At 56.1% G+C, this 12,889-nt stretch overlaps 2 protein-coding genes across 2 annotated transcripts; one reads left to right on the top strand and one right to left on the bottom strand.

Annotated features, from left to right (window-relative positions):
- The first annotated feature begins 1,245 nt into the window (after nucleotides 1-1,245).
- On the top strand, nucleotides 1,246-5,640 carry Lypla2 (lysophospholipase 2). The gene is made up of 10 exons (XM_059256196.1): nucleotides 1,246-1,430; nucleotides 2,915-3,020; nucleotides 3,243-3,274; nucleotides 3,378-3,443; nucleotides 3,878-3,925; nucleotides 4,014-4,084; nucleotides 4,206-4,279; nucleotides 4,350-4,451; nucleotides 4,556-4,729; nucleotides 4,804-5,640. Exons 2-10 carry the CDS (start codon nucleotides 2,943-2,945, stop codon nucleotides 4,852-4,854), a joined length of 696 nt encoding a protein of 231 aa, XP_059112179.1. The 5' UTR covers nucleotides 1,246-1,430; nucleotides 2,915-2,942; the 3' UTR covers nucleotides 4,855-5,640.
- Nucleotides 5,641-5,971: 331 nt separating this feature from the next.
- Gale (UDP-galactose-4-epimerase) lies at nucleotides 5,972-10,300 on the bottom strand. The gene is made up of 11 exons (XM_059256195.1): nucleotides 10,193-10,300; nucleotides 8,502-8,627; nucleotides 8,289-8,404; nucleotides 7,725-7,838; nucleotides 7,298-7,474; nucleotides 6,922-7,035; nucleotides 6,777-6,843; nucleotides 6,619-6,704; nucleotides 6,445-6,522; nucleotides 6,193-6,307; nucleotides 5,972-6,093 (listed from the first exon to the last, which is right to left on the bottom strand). The coding sequence occupies exons 2-11, from the start codon at nucleotides 8,620-8,622 to the stop codon at nucleotides 6,035-6,037; spliced, it is 1,047 nt and encodes a 348-aa protein (XP_059112178.1). The 5' UTR covers nucleotides 8,623-8,627; nucleotides 10,193-10,300; the 3' UTR covers nucleotides 5,972-6,034.
- Between the last annotated feature and the right edge of the window lie 2,589 nt (nucleotides 10,301-12,889).

Here is a 12,889-nt window from a genome sequence, read left to right as displayed (position 1 = left end):
CTGTTTTCTTCTACTCTTTTTCCCCTTTCTTTTGTGACATCCACCTCCAGGTCTTTGGCTTGCTGTGGTCCCTTGATCCTAGTATTCCAAGCTCCATCTCCATGACCTGTGTTGCCTTAAATACAAGAACAAGCCGCTGCTTGGCCTGGAGGGGAAGTGCTTTGTTGAGGTTCCAAGCTTGTATTGATTTGGGTTCACAGAAAAAAAAAATTAGTGTAGGTTAAACTAGGAGAAAGAGTCCTCAGTTGCTGAGGGACCCCTGTGACTCATTTCCTGTTTGCAGATCCCTGCTGGTTCTCTCTCGGATTCAATCCTCGTTCAGCTTGTCTCTCAGCCTGGACTCCAAGCCCAATTTCCACTTCACGCGTGTGACTCAGTGGTGATCAGATGAAACCCTTTTGTTCTCCGCTCGCAGCTGGTGGCATTTTGTGCAACCTTCACGGCATCGCTCGACAAGGACAGTGTCGAGGCGACACTGCCAGTGCTGTTGAGTATCCCGATACAGCCTACGTACTTTCCCAGGGTCCTTCAAGTGATTAAGGCTTCACACTGTGATTTTACAGTGTTCAAAGCAAGTTTACGTGGCCTCATTGGAGCTTAACAGCAAAGTTATGAAATAGTAGGTGGTTATTATTTTATAGTTGAGGAAGCCGGTCAGGAAAGGCAGATTACAGTGTAATCTTGAGGTTGCTATTTATTTACTTCCTTTCTCCAAGCCTTAGTTTCTTCGTCTGTAAAGATAAGCGTTGGAGTACTGTGTGATCTCAGGTCTTTTCAGGTCAGGGTGTATGACTGCATCCATGACCCTATGAAACTGAAATAGGGCTTGAAAACCAATATGGAGGATGAGCAAGACGAAAGATGAACAAGAAGACAGATCTAAAGTGTACGAGGTGTGTAGTTAAAAAGCATTCACAAGTTTTGTGAAGGAAGCCAGTCTCTGAGATGTTAAAGTGTTCCACTATAGTAACCATTTTACTATATATGTATACAATACTGTGCGCTGGAGACATAAGCAGTAAAATGTATCTTAATAAAACCAGTGGTTAATACCCAAGACCACACCTGGAAGTGTGCCCTGCCCTATGGGGAAGGGAAGTGGAATGCCTCTCCGCCAGGACGCAAGTCGGCTAGAAGGGCTTGGCTGGCAGGCATCTGGAAATCCTATGTCATGTCCAGACGCTGCAGGTGGCAGCGTCGCATCACAGGGAGTGGTCCCACTGTGGGCAACATGGCAGCTTCTAGCCGGGAAACCCGGACCCGCTTCCGGGTTCCGTACTGCTGGCCAGGCTACTTCCGGCAGCGCGATGGCTGGGTTCCCGGGACTCGAACGGAAGTTCCGGCGGGGGCGGCCGAGGGGGAAGAGTGTGTGTCTGTGCGGGAGAAAGGGGAGAATCGCCCGAACGGTCTCGGAAGCCCCTGGGAGTGAGGTACCCAGCCTGGCGTGCGGAGAGGCTGCAAGGGTCCGGGGCGGCGGCGGGGAGCGTCCGGAGGGCGCTGTCCAGTCCTGGGACGGCGGGGCCAGGGGCTGCGCGCGTGGCGGGCGCGCGGCTGCGCGCTGGGGAGTGGGAGACCCCATTGTGGGGCGGAGGCTCCCCCGGGTCAGTGCCCCTTTGTGGGCGGGTGCGAACTCAGGGGCAGGGCAGCAAATGCCACTGTCGGGATGTGATGACCCTGGGTCCAAGTTCCCACTGTGGAGAGTGGGAGACACCAGGTCATCCTTTGGAGAGTGGGAGCCGGGTGGAGGTGGGAGTCCCCAGAGCCGAGGAGGAAGGGGATCCCAGCTTAGAGCGGCAGGTGCATTCCCTGGGGGAAGAGGAACCTCAGGGTCAGCGGTGTGGAAAGACGCTGTGTGATCTTCCTACCTTGTGGAGGGGCAGTTCGGGTCAGAGCTGGAAGGTGGGAGCCTGCAGGAGGGCGGGGCGCCCTTTAGAAGACACTTAAGAGGCAGGTAGCGGAAGCTTCCGGAGTTTGGAGGATGCTAAGGATGGGAGGGGCCAGGCAGCCTGATATTCTTTTGTGTTGGGAGTCCCAACACCTGTTCATTTGGAGACCCATTTGGATTCAGTGGCAGCAGCAACGGCAGGTAGCCCCGTGGAGGTGGGAAGGCTTGGAGCACCAATTTGTGGTGGAAGATGTCAGAAGGGAGTTGTTAGGCTCTTCTGGGACATGGGGGCCTTCCAGAGGCCCTAGGAATTTTTTACTGAGCCAGAAACTGCTGTGAAGACTGGATAGGGGCTGGAGGGGAAGAGAGGGGAAGAGAGGGAAGATGGGGAGGTGGGTAGGACTGAAAGTCTGTTTCCTTGGCATTTTTCTTTCCTTCATCTCACTAGGGCCAGGACTCAGGGAAGAGGGGCACCAGGGGTTCCAGGAAAGGAACACCTGGGACCTGGGAGGATATAGTTAACACTCAGATACTTATGGGGGAGGCTGCAGGAAACACCCTGCCTTTCCTTGTCCCCCATTTCCAACCCCCGTGCCAGCCCATCTGTACCATACTTAGGCTCTGGGGTTGCGTCAGAACCAGGGATGTGAGTTCTAGACCATGAGGATGGCTGCCTCTGCTTCTCAACTTTGGGATGGGACCAACTTTCTTTTTTGGTTTTTCATGACAGGGTTTCTCTGTGTAGCCCTGGCTGTCCTGGAACTCACTCTGTAGACCAGGCTGACCTCGAACTCAGAGATTCGCTTGCCTCTGCCTCCTGAGTGCGGGGATTAAAGGCGTGTGCTCCCACCCCCTGGCAAGGGCCAACTCTCTCTCCCTCTGCCCCAGACTTCTCTTTGCCTGTGTTTTCTCTCAGCTCAGACTCAAACCCTGGTGATGTGTAGAGCTGATGGCCTGGGTGGGCTTCTTAAGCCAGAAGGTTTCTCTGACCCGGCTTTGCTCTTGACCCTACCGCCTTCCCCTGCACAGGCCCAGCCTGCAGGGAGCCCTGCAGTGTATGTGTGGTAACACCATGTCTGTGCCCCTGCTCACCGACGCTGCCACCGTGTCTGGAGCTGAGCGGGAAACGGCCGCGGTAAGGACCCCTGGGCCAGACTTGTGGGTGGTAACTGGATGTAGGCAGTGTGGGAAACATGGAGGTGGCAGTGTGAGAAGGGACTAGCCTGAAGCTAGGAGGGGGTTAATAATCTCTTGGCTCCCACCTTGACTCCCCCAGGTCTAGGGCCTGGGGGAGGGGTGAGCTGGAGTTGGAAGATCTAAAGGGGTCCTTCCCATCCCATGTTTGCCTTTTTCCCAGGTTATATTTTTACATGGACTTGGAGACACAGGGTGAGTGAGCTGAGGGGTGAGGTGCTCCTTCATCAGGTGGGGATGGAGGGCCATTGTCCCTCTCAATCCTTCCTATACCGGTGCCTCTTCTTCCCTCCCACAGGCACAGCTGGGCTGACGCCCTCTCCACCATCCGGCTTCCTCATGTCAAGTACATCTGTCCCCATGCGTGAGTGTCACCCAGCTAGAGAGGGGCTGGCGGGGGTCCTCTAGTCCTAGGCCTGCTCTTTTCATCAGCTGCCTCCTGGGGCTTGGGCTTAAAGCAGTCAGGCCTTGTCCAGTCTCACCTCCCTAGGGCCCTAGGAATGGGCTCGGGTTCCTGCCTTCACCCCCAAAGCTTCCTAGACCCAAGACCTCTTGAAAAGAGCCTTTCCCGAGTACTCACCCTCTGAGCTGGACCCCGTCACCGGGTGTTAGTCTCTGCTTCTCCATCCTCCCCGCTGATGCCCCAACCCCAGCCTCCAGCCCCACGTGGCAGGTTGCCTGGCAACACTTGAAACACAGGCCCTGCCCGCTGGGAGGGGCCCCCAAGGGCAGTTGTGCCCATTCCCAGGCTCTCTGCTGATGCTTTAGCCCTCCTGAGACCTGGCCACCCCTCCACAGGCCCAGGATCCCTGTGACGCTCAACATGAAGATGGTGATGCCTTCCTGGTGAGTTTGGGACAGGAAAGAGACGGGAACTGAGGGAGCTACAGGGGCTGGCCAGGTCTTCCAAAAACTGCTGCCTCTGCCTGCCCAGGTTTGACCTGATGGGGCTGAGTCCAGACGCCCCAGAGGACGAAGTTGGTATCAAGAAGGCAGCAGAGAACAGTAAGCCCCCAGCCGCTCCCTCCCCACCTCCCCCTTCCCAACACACTGGGCAGTGCCCACTTGCTCCCTTCAAGCCTCCGGCAGTTTCCTCCACCCAGTCATGCCCTTCTCCCACCCCCAGTCAAGGCTTTGATTGAACATGAGATGAAGAATGGGATCCCTGCCAATCGAATCGTCCTGGGTGGCTTTTCGCAGGTGAGGAGGGTGTGAGGGGGAGCGGCTGGGTGTCCGAGCTGTTCTCTCCTGACCTTTCTCCTCTCCCCAGGGCGGGGCCCTGTCCCTCTATACAGCTCTTACCTGCCCCCACCCTCTGGCTGGCATCGTGGCATTGAGCTGTTGGCTGCCTCTGCATCGGAACTTCCCCCAGGTGAGGATCCCTGTAAGCCCCTCCTCTCCTGAGGGACCCTGGGGCTTGGGCACTGCGCTGCCTGTGGCGCTGGTCTTGCCTTGGAAATTCTTTCTGGCCCACAGGCAGCCAATGGCAGTGCCAGGGACCTGGCCATCCTGCAGTGCCATGGGGAGCTGGATCCCATGGTACCCGTTCGGTTTGGGGCCCTGACAGCTGAGAAGCTCCGGTCTGTTGTCACACCTGCCAGGGTGCAGTTCAAGACCTACCCAGGTGTCATGCACAGCTCCTGTCCTCAGGTTAGTGGGGATGGCCCACTCCTATGCTCTCCCTCTTCCCTCCAGCGGAAGCTCACAGTCTCCCCTTATCCCAGGAGATGGCAGCTGTAAAGGAGTTTCTGGAGAAGCTTCTGCCTCCGGTCTAACTAGTTGCTGGCTCCCATCGCGGTCCCCCAGCTCACGAGGGACCCCGCAAACAATCACCGCACCATCTTGGATCTGAGCCGGTCGAACCCCTGTCCCTTCTCTTCCCACCCTGTCCTCTTCCCACTGGCCTCTGGGGCAGGTGGCTGAGGCTGGCCGGGCCTTCCTGCTGGCCTCGGCCATCTGGAAGTCAGCAGCAGGGGTGGGCTGCTTTCTTACCCACTTCCCCAGAGGCGGGCCCCAGCAGCAGTATTGGAGGGGCTGTGGCAGTGGGAGAAAGGGGCCCAGCTGCTGACCCACTCACTCAGGACCTCACTCACTAGCCCCGCTTTGGGCCCCCTCCTGCGACCTCAGGGTTTGGCCCGTGGGGCCCTCATGGGCCCCCCACCCCAACGATTCTGCCCGGATAATCGCGTCTCTCCTGCCTCACTGCAGCTGCTTCTGTCACGAATGTGTCCATGGCCCGGGGCCCTTGCTACTGTGGGCTGCCTGCTCCTGGGCAGGCAAGCCAGCGAGGAGGTAGAGTCCCTCAGGGCCTCCCCTCAGCCCCGCCACCAGGGGGGCTGGGCCCTGCCTCCCCATGGCCCTTCCTTGCAGGCCTGGAGCCTGCAGGGCTGGATTGAGGTTCAAGGGCCCCCCGCCCCCTGCCGTCTCACCCTCACTATGTTCCCACTCTAGGGCAGGGAGGTGTGTGGGGGGTTGTGTCTTGTCTTCTGTCTCCATGTGGTTTTGGGTGTTTTTCTTGTTTGTCCTGGATTCCGATAAAATTAAAGAGATTGCTTCCTCAACTCTCAGGCCTGCCTGATGTAGTGCAGAGTGGCCATCTGTGAGAATGCCCCAGGAAAAGAAAACATTTTTATTTTAAATACTTTGGAAAGCTCAATCACAGCAGTGTAAGTTAGTGCCTGGGGGAGGCTATGGTCCCAGACCCCCTGGCCCTCACAGGCTCTAGGGGTCCCATGAGCTCCTGGGCCCTGGGGGAGATAGGCTGGAAAGACCCAGGCTTCTTCCTGGTTAGTGGAGCCAGACAGAGGTCTCCTGCCTGGAGGGCTGAACAGGCAGCTGGCATTTGAGGTAGGGTGGCCTCAGCTTGGCCCCAGAGCATGAGGGTACAGGGTCCTGTGGAGGCTGGAGAGCAGGCAGCTGCTCCTCTTCCTTTTCTGGTCCATGGTAAGGAGGTCCTCAGGCCTGGGCCCCAAAGCCTGAAGGGTTCTGCTTCTGCCAGCGCCATAGATCTTCACCTGTGCAGACATGGGTGGTCAGAGCTTGCCCGAGGACAGCCCAGAGCGGAGTCCCCCTATAGACAGTTCATCACTCTTCCAGCTTAGGCAGACACTCACACATCCTGTCCAGCCCCAAGGCTGCTGTCCAGCCCAGCTCCTCATGGGCCAGGCTGGGGTTGGCGTAACAGGCTGCCACGTCCCCTTCCCGCCGTGCCACCACCTTGTAGGGGATCTGTGAGGGAGAGAGTGGGTACCAGCTGAACAGGCCCTGGGCCTTAGGAACCACAAGCAAGGGTTCTGTCACAGGCACTGAAGTTCCAGATGGCCGGAGAAGGGCATGCTGGGCCGCCTACTGCATGGCGGGCCTACCTTCTTCCCTGAAGCCTTCTCCATGGCGTGGACCATCTGCAGGACGGAGTAGCCTGTCCCTGTGCCCAGGTTGTAGGTCTGCCCGGGAGAACGGGATGTTGAAAGGGACGGCTTGTCCACCCCCCATGGCACATTTGCCCCAGATTCCAACCCTTTCCCTCCCTGGCTTCCTACCCGACAACCACATTGCTCCTTCAGCTTCTTCAAGGCTGCTATGTGGCCCTTCGCCAGATCCACCACATGAATGTAATCCCTTACCCCTGCAGAGGAAGTGGTTAGATGGGAAGTTGGTCTCCCTCGGTCCCCCTCCTTTCTCTGACTCCTCGGCTCACCTGTCCCATCCTCCGTAGCATAGTCGTCACCAAAGACATTCAGGGCCTCTCGTCGCCCAATTGCCACCTACGGCAGAGGTCAGGTCAGCTTCCTCAAGAGCCCGGTACCAGTGGTACTCCAGGCACCCTAGGATTATCCCCCTACCTGGGAGACATAGGGCATGAGGTTGTTGGGGATGCCCTGGGGATCCTCGCCAATGCGGCCGGAGGCATGGGCGCCCGTGGGGTTGAAGTACCGAAGCAGCACCGCGTTCCAGGCCTGTGTGGTGCGGGTCAGACAATGGGGCCGGGGCGCAGGCCGCCACCGAGTCCCACTCAATCCACAGCCATCTACCTCGCCCATGTCCGTTCTGTGCTCTCTATGAATGAGCGAGCGATGGCACTTGCGTGCCATTTGCTGTGCCCTTAAGCAGGATATTGCCACTTCTGAGCAGCCTCTGTCTCCTTGTGCTAAGAGTGCCCAGGGTCCCAATCCTGGGCTCAAAGTAGATGGGGTGAAAGCTGGGGCAAGAGGTCCTCACCGTGTCCGCCCGGCACAGGTCCCGGATCATCTCCTCGATGAAGAACTTGGACTTTCCATAGGGGTTGGTACAGCCCCCAGTGGGGTGGGCCTCGTCCAGAGGCAGGTACTGGGGGTTCCCGTACACGGTGGCTGAGCTGCTGAACACCAGATTCTTCACCCCGTGGGCCCTCATGATCTGGCCGTGGAGGGGAGGGTCAATGGCCTGTACCTCACGAATTAGTCCCACTTGTTACTCCACCCTAGGAGGGCGGGCCTGAGGCGATGGGCACGATCAGTTACAGAGAGGGAAACAGGCTGGGAGGTAAAGAGAGGCATGTGTCCAATACAGCTTGGGTCGCGTCTGGTTCTCCCACACAGCCCCATACTGTGGCTGGCCTGCCAGAGCGCCTGAGGCCCAGCTGGGGTCTGTGTCCCATTCCTCTTACCTCCAAGAGCTGGATGGTCCCTGTTAGGTTAACTCTGTAATAATCCAGAGGCTTCTGCACTGACTCGCCCACGGCCTTCAGCCCAGCAAAGTGGATGACGGCCTTAAAGCTGTGCTGCATGGGTAAAGCACCGGTCAGAGGAGGCTCTGCAGCCTCAGAACTTGGCTCCTCCTACCTGCCAAGCAGCACCCACCTTCTTTGTTTGTTTTGAGACAGGGTCTCTCTATGTAGCCCTGGCTACCCTGGAACTTGTGATGTATCCCAGACTGGCCCCAAACTCACAAATGATCCGCCTGCCTTTGCCTCCCAAGTGCTGGGTTTAAAGGCGTGTGCCACCATATCCAGCTAGCACTCACCTTTATTTTATTTTATTTTATTTTATTTATATTTTATGTATGAGTGTTCTGCATGCATACCTTCATGCCAGAAGGGGGCATCAGATTCCACTATAGATGGCTGCGAGCCACCATGTGGTTGCTGGGAATTGAACTCGGGACCTCTGGAAGAGCAGCCAGCGCTCTTAACCTCTGAGCCATCTCTCCAGCCCCACACCCACACACCCACCTTCTTAAAGAGTTGCTGTAGGGCTGCCTGGTCCAAGATGTCCATCTCCTCAAACTCCACAGAGCGGCCGGTCAGTTCCTGGACCCGCCGCAGGCTCTCGGGCATGGAGTCCCCTCCTGGTGGGGCACGCAGGGGCTATCAGCATTAGAAGATTGAGCCCTGGATTAAAACCCCTCCAGAAACCACTCACTGCTTCTCATCCAGCTCACTCACCACGAATGGCGTTATGGAAGTTGTCAATGACCACGGGTGAGTAGCCAGCCTCCAGCAGCTCCAGTACTGTGTGGCTGCCGATGTAGCCAGCCCCACCCGTGACCAGCACCTTCTCCGCCATGGTGCCTGGTTAGAGGACACAGAGTTTCAGAGGTGACTAAAGGTGTCTGCTCAGGGCCTCCCTCAGGGATGCTGGTCCCTTAACCTCATCTCGGAGGCTGCAGTTGTGGGCGCTAGTTTAAGGAGGGGCTCCAGGGTCAGCCCTGGGTCTGACTGGATAACTATCGCTTTCTGGCTATAGGGGCTGAAGCATCCCTACCCTCTGTAGGCCATAGCTTCCATCTCTATGACTGTACGCATACCATGTATTAGGAGGGCCCGATGAGGTGATTTAAAGGTCTGCCACCTGTATATGGAAGAGTCAGGCACACCATATTGTCTAGTTCCCACTGATATAGGGGTGGGAAGAAGGGATTTCTGAGAACCCAGCCTTCCTGCCTCCTTGTCTGGAGAATGGGCAGTCCCGGGCAGAAGAGACCACCACTTCAGGATTGGGATGCTAGAATTTGAAAAGGGGGTTTGTCTCTATAAACTCAGGCCTTCTCCCAGGGGCAAAAGGTTCCTGGGTTTGGTGACTAATGTCTAGTTCTCTAACAATCCTCCCCTGGAAGGTCAATTGGGAGGAAGCAGAAAATACAGTAAACGACTTCAAGGGTGGTGTCCTGAGCCAGGGAGGCTGAGCCTGGCTCTGAGGCTGCAGAACCAGCTGCCCTGGAGTGGAGAGGGCTTCTCCACCCTGGGGCAGCCAATAGCTCAGTTTTGGCACAGCTGGGTCACTCCTGGCTTGAGGCAACGGATCCCGCCCAACTTCGGGCAGCAGGGAGTGGGCCGGTGTCGACGTGGATTTGGCCCGCACTCACTGCCAGGTGTGCATCCCCGCCTTGAGCAAACCACTGGGCGGACAGAAAGGAAAGCCACACACTGAGGCCTTTCATTCTCGAGATCTGGCCTGTTGCCCTCTTTCTCCGGGCTGCCTCAAGTCGCTGCTGGGGTTACTCTGCTGCAACTCACTGGACTGGGCGCCCACTGCACGCCAGACTCACTGCTCCGCACTTGTGCGTCCCCTCCCCACCGAGTTTTCCCCACATCTAGAGGAGGCAGGCTGTTTCCACTAGCACTTGGTACTAGGGTCAGCCCAGAGTCAGTCTGCCTGAGGTCACACAGCAGCGAGAACTGGCCTGCGTGGGATCCCCTAGCCTTCTCCCCGCTGCTCCCCGCTGCTCCCGCACTGCGTACAGACGCAGTGAAGCGGTCACCGCGGGGCCCTGGAGGCAGAAAGGCTGCCCTGAGGCCGCTCTGCTCCAGACCTGGGCGGGTGACCTTGTCAGTTGTCCCCTCCTCAGTTTTCCCAGTCTGTACAATGGAGGGGTGAGGACGCACGCTGGGCACCAAGAGCCCAGGCGCGGCCCAGCGTAGCGCCGGACTTTGGTCCTGAGCTGGGAGCGCGAGCGGGGAGCCAGGCCTGGAATGAATGGGCTCGGGTGGCCCCCCGCCACCGCCGCGGGAAACTCGAGCAGAATGGGGGAGGATCCGGCCCTGCCTCGAACACGGACAGACCCTCTTGGAACTCCCTCGCTCCCCGCCAACCACAGGCCCCTCCGAGCCCACTAAACCCTTCATGCTACCCAAACCTGCTGAGGATCCCGCGCTGGCTCCAGGTGCCGCCTCCCGCGACCAGCGCGGCGGCCCCTTTAAGAGCTGACAGCCCAGCCTGGCCACACCCCCTTCACGCCCTCCAGGAAACGTGTCTACCGGGTTACCTGCTCTACGGCGGCTCTGGAAGGACAAAAGGCCGGCACAGGTTTTAGGCGACTGCGCAGTGCGTTTCCATCGAGGGCGGAAATGAGGGGCGCGGCGCAGAAGCCATCCCGTGAGTCCCGGGCTGTGGAGGAGAAACAGTGCCAGGACGGTGGCCTTTCTAGTCTCCATCCCTGGCAGCTGCACCCCGAATGATCGCGCCCCGCTCTACTCTGAGCCGCTGGCTTCCGAGTTTCCCCCCATATGTCAAACCCTTCGTCCGGCTGCGAGCTGGATCCAAGTCTACTTTGGGAAAAAACCCTGGAGCGGGAAGGAACCTTTAAATTCTTAGTAGCAATTGCTATGCCCATCACTGAGCCACTGCCTCCCTCCCTCACCTAAAAGTGTGTCTGCACCTGCCCACCCTACAGCAATTCAAGACACAGTTTTGCCTCTGGAAGATGGCTCAGAGCACTTGCTGCTCCTGCAAAGGATCTGAGTCCTTTCCCCAGCACCCACATACTCCCTATCATTCCAAGGGATCCCATGCCCGCTTCTGGCCTCCATGGCTTCCTGCACATACCTGACATTCTCTCACATAAACATAAATAAAAATAAATCTTTCTTGATGGCACAGGCCTTCAATCCCAGCACTTAGGAGGCAGAGACAAGCGGATTTCTGTGAGTTTTAGGACAACGTAATCTACCTAGTGGGTTCCAGGCCAGCCATGGATGAATAGTGAGAACCTGTCTCAAAAGAACCCCCAAACCTCGGGAGGCAGAGCCAGGCGGATCTCTGTGAGTTCGAGGCCAGCCTGGTCTACAGAGTGAGATCCAGGACAGGCACCAAAACTACACAGAGAAACCCTGTCTCAAAAAAACCAAAAACAAACAAACAAACCAAAAACTTAAAAAAAAAAAAAAAAAAAAAAAGAGGCGGAGCTGGAAGATAGCGAATCAGTTACTTGTTACTCTTCACAATCATCTGCAAAAAGTGCAGCTCCCGGGAATCTAGAGCCACTCTGTCTTGGGGCTCCTGAGTCACCCACACAGACACAATTTTTTTAAAGTGGGGAGGAAAAGTTTCAAGAAGGTTTGGCAGTTAGGAGCTGGTGCGGGTGCTACTTTTGCTGAGGATGGAAGTTCTGTTCTTAGCCTGCATGGCTCACAATGTCTGTACAGACAGCTCCAGGTGATCCCCAACATCTTCTGGGCTCTTTAGCCCTTGTACTTGCATATGCACATACCCATACACACATGTGTGTATTTGTGTGTGTGTGTGTGTATACATAATTAAAAATAAATCCTAGGGGCTGGAGAGATGACTCAGTGGCTAAAAGCTCTGGCTGCTCTTCCAGAGAACCATGTTTCAGTTCCCAGCAGCCACATGGCAGCTCACAACTGTAACTCCAGTTCCAGGGGATCCAACACCCTCACACAGACACACATGCAAGCAACATAACAATGCATATAAAATTAAAAATAAATAAAAATTATTTTTAAAAAACCCTGGTGGTGGTGTCAGTACTTACCTTTAATCCCAGCATTCGAGAGGCAGAGGTAGATGGATCTCTGGGAGCTCAAGGCCAGCCTGGTCTACAGAGTGAGTTCTAGGACAGCCAGGGCTACATAGAGAGACCCTGTCTCAAGTAACAACAAAACCCTAAAAATAATTTTTAAAAAGAAGAAGCCAGGCATGTTGGCTCCTGCTTGTAATCCCAGAACTTTGGAGGCAGAAGCAGAATTGCTGAGTTCAAGGGCAATATCAAAACCAATGTAGGGCTTATGAAGTCTGAAAGTCTAGGAGGATTTGAGTTGGGTACCCAGAACTCATATGAAAAAAAAAGTGGGTTTTTTTGGGGAGAGGGGGGTTCTCTGTGTAGTTTTGGTGCCTGTCCTGGATCTCGCTCTGTAGACCAGGCTGGCCTTGAACTCACAGAGATCTGCCTGCCTCTGCCTCTTGGGTGCTGGGATTCAAAGCCGTGTAGCCCACTCCCCTACCCCCGCTTGTTTTTGTTTTTTAAGTCAAGCTGGGACTGGAGAGATGGCTCAGGTTAAGAGCATGCTCTTCCAGAGGTCCTGAGTTCAATTCCCAGCAACCACATGATGGTTCACAACCATCTACAATGGGATCTGGTGTCCTCTTCTCGCGTGCAGGCATACATGCAGGCAGAACAGCATACAAATTATTAAATCTTTAAAAAATAAAAAGTCAAGCTGGACATTGTCATCCTAGGGAAGCAGGGACAGGTGGATTCCTAGGGGCTCACTGGCCAGTTAGCCAGCCTACCTGGCTAATACCAGGCCAGTAAGAGACCTGTCTCACTGCTCTGGGAACACAGCCTCAGAAGCAACTCCTTGGGTGTCCTGGCCAGCCACCATGCTGGTCTCAGGAATTAACTCACAGCCATGATTTCCAATCACTGAACTGGGGGCTCAGTGTGGTATTGTATGATATTTTGTGTTCTGACAAAGCTTGCCTGGGGAATCAGAGGGCAGAGCTAGCTACTAGTTAACCATAGAAGCCAGGCAGTGGTGGCACACTCCTTTAATCACAGCACTTGGAGGAAGCAGGAAGTTCAGGAGTTCAA

Source organism: Peromyscus eremicus, chromosome 2 (assembly GCF_949786415.1).
Source record: "Peromyscus eremicus chromosome 2, PerEre_H2_v1, whole genome shotgun sequence".
Taxonomy (NCBI): domain Eukaryota; kingdom Metazoa; phylum Chordata; class Mammalia; order Rodentia; family Cricetidae; genus Peromyscus; species Peromyscus eremicus.
This window is presented reverse-complemented; position numbering and strand designations above follow the sequence as displayed.

What these genes read in the sequence shown, in the direction of transcription:
- Lypla2 (XM_059256196.1), top strand. Translation starts at nt 2,943, where the DNA reads ATGTGTGGTAACACCATGTCTGTGCCCCTGCTCACCGACGCTGCCACC. An exon ending in AAGTACATCTGTCCCCATGC is followed by an intron (nt 3,444 to 3,877) that starts GTGAGTGTCACC and finishes ACCCCTCCACAG; the next exon opens with GCCCAGGATCCCTGTGACGC. An exon ending in TGCATCGGAACTTCCCCCAG is followed by an intron (nt 4,452 to 4,555) that starts GTGAGGATCCCT and finishes TCTGGCCCACAG; the next exon opens with GCAGCCAATGGCAGTGCCAG.
- Gale (XM_059256195.1), bottom strand. Translation starts at nt 8,622, where the DNA reads ATGGCGGAGAAGGTGCTGGTCACGGGTGGGGCTGGCTACATCGGCAGC. An exon ending in TACAGCAACTCTTTAAGAAG is followed by an intron (nt 7,839 to 8,288) that starts GTGGGTGTGTGG and finishes TTACCCATGCAG; the next exon opens with CACAGCTTTAAGGCCGTCAT. An exon ending in AGAAGGCTTCAGGGAAGAAG is followed by an intron (nt 6,308 to 6,444) that starts GTAGGCCCGCCA and finishes TCTCCCTCACAG; the next exon opens with ATCCCCTACAAGGTGGTGGC.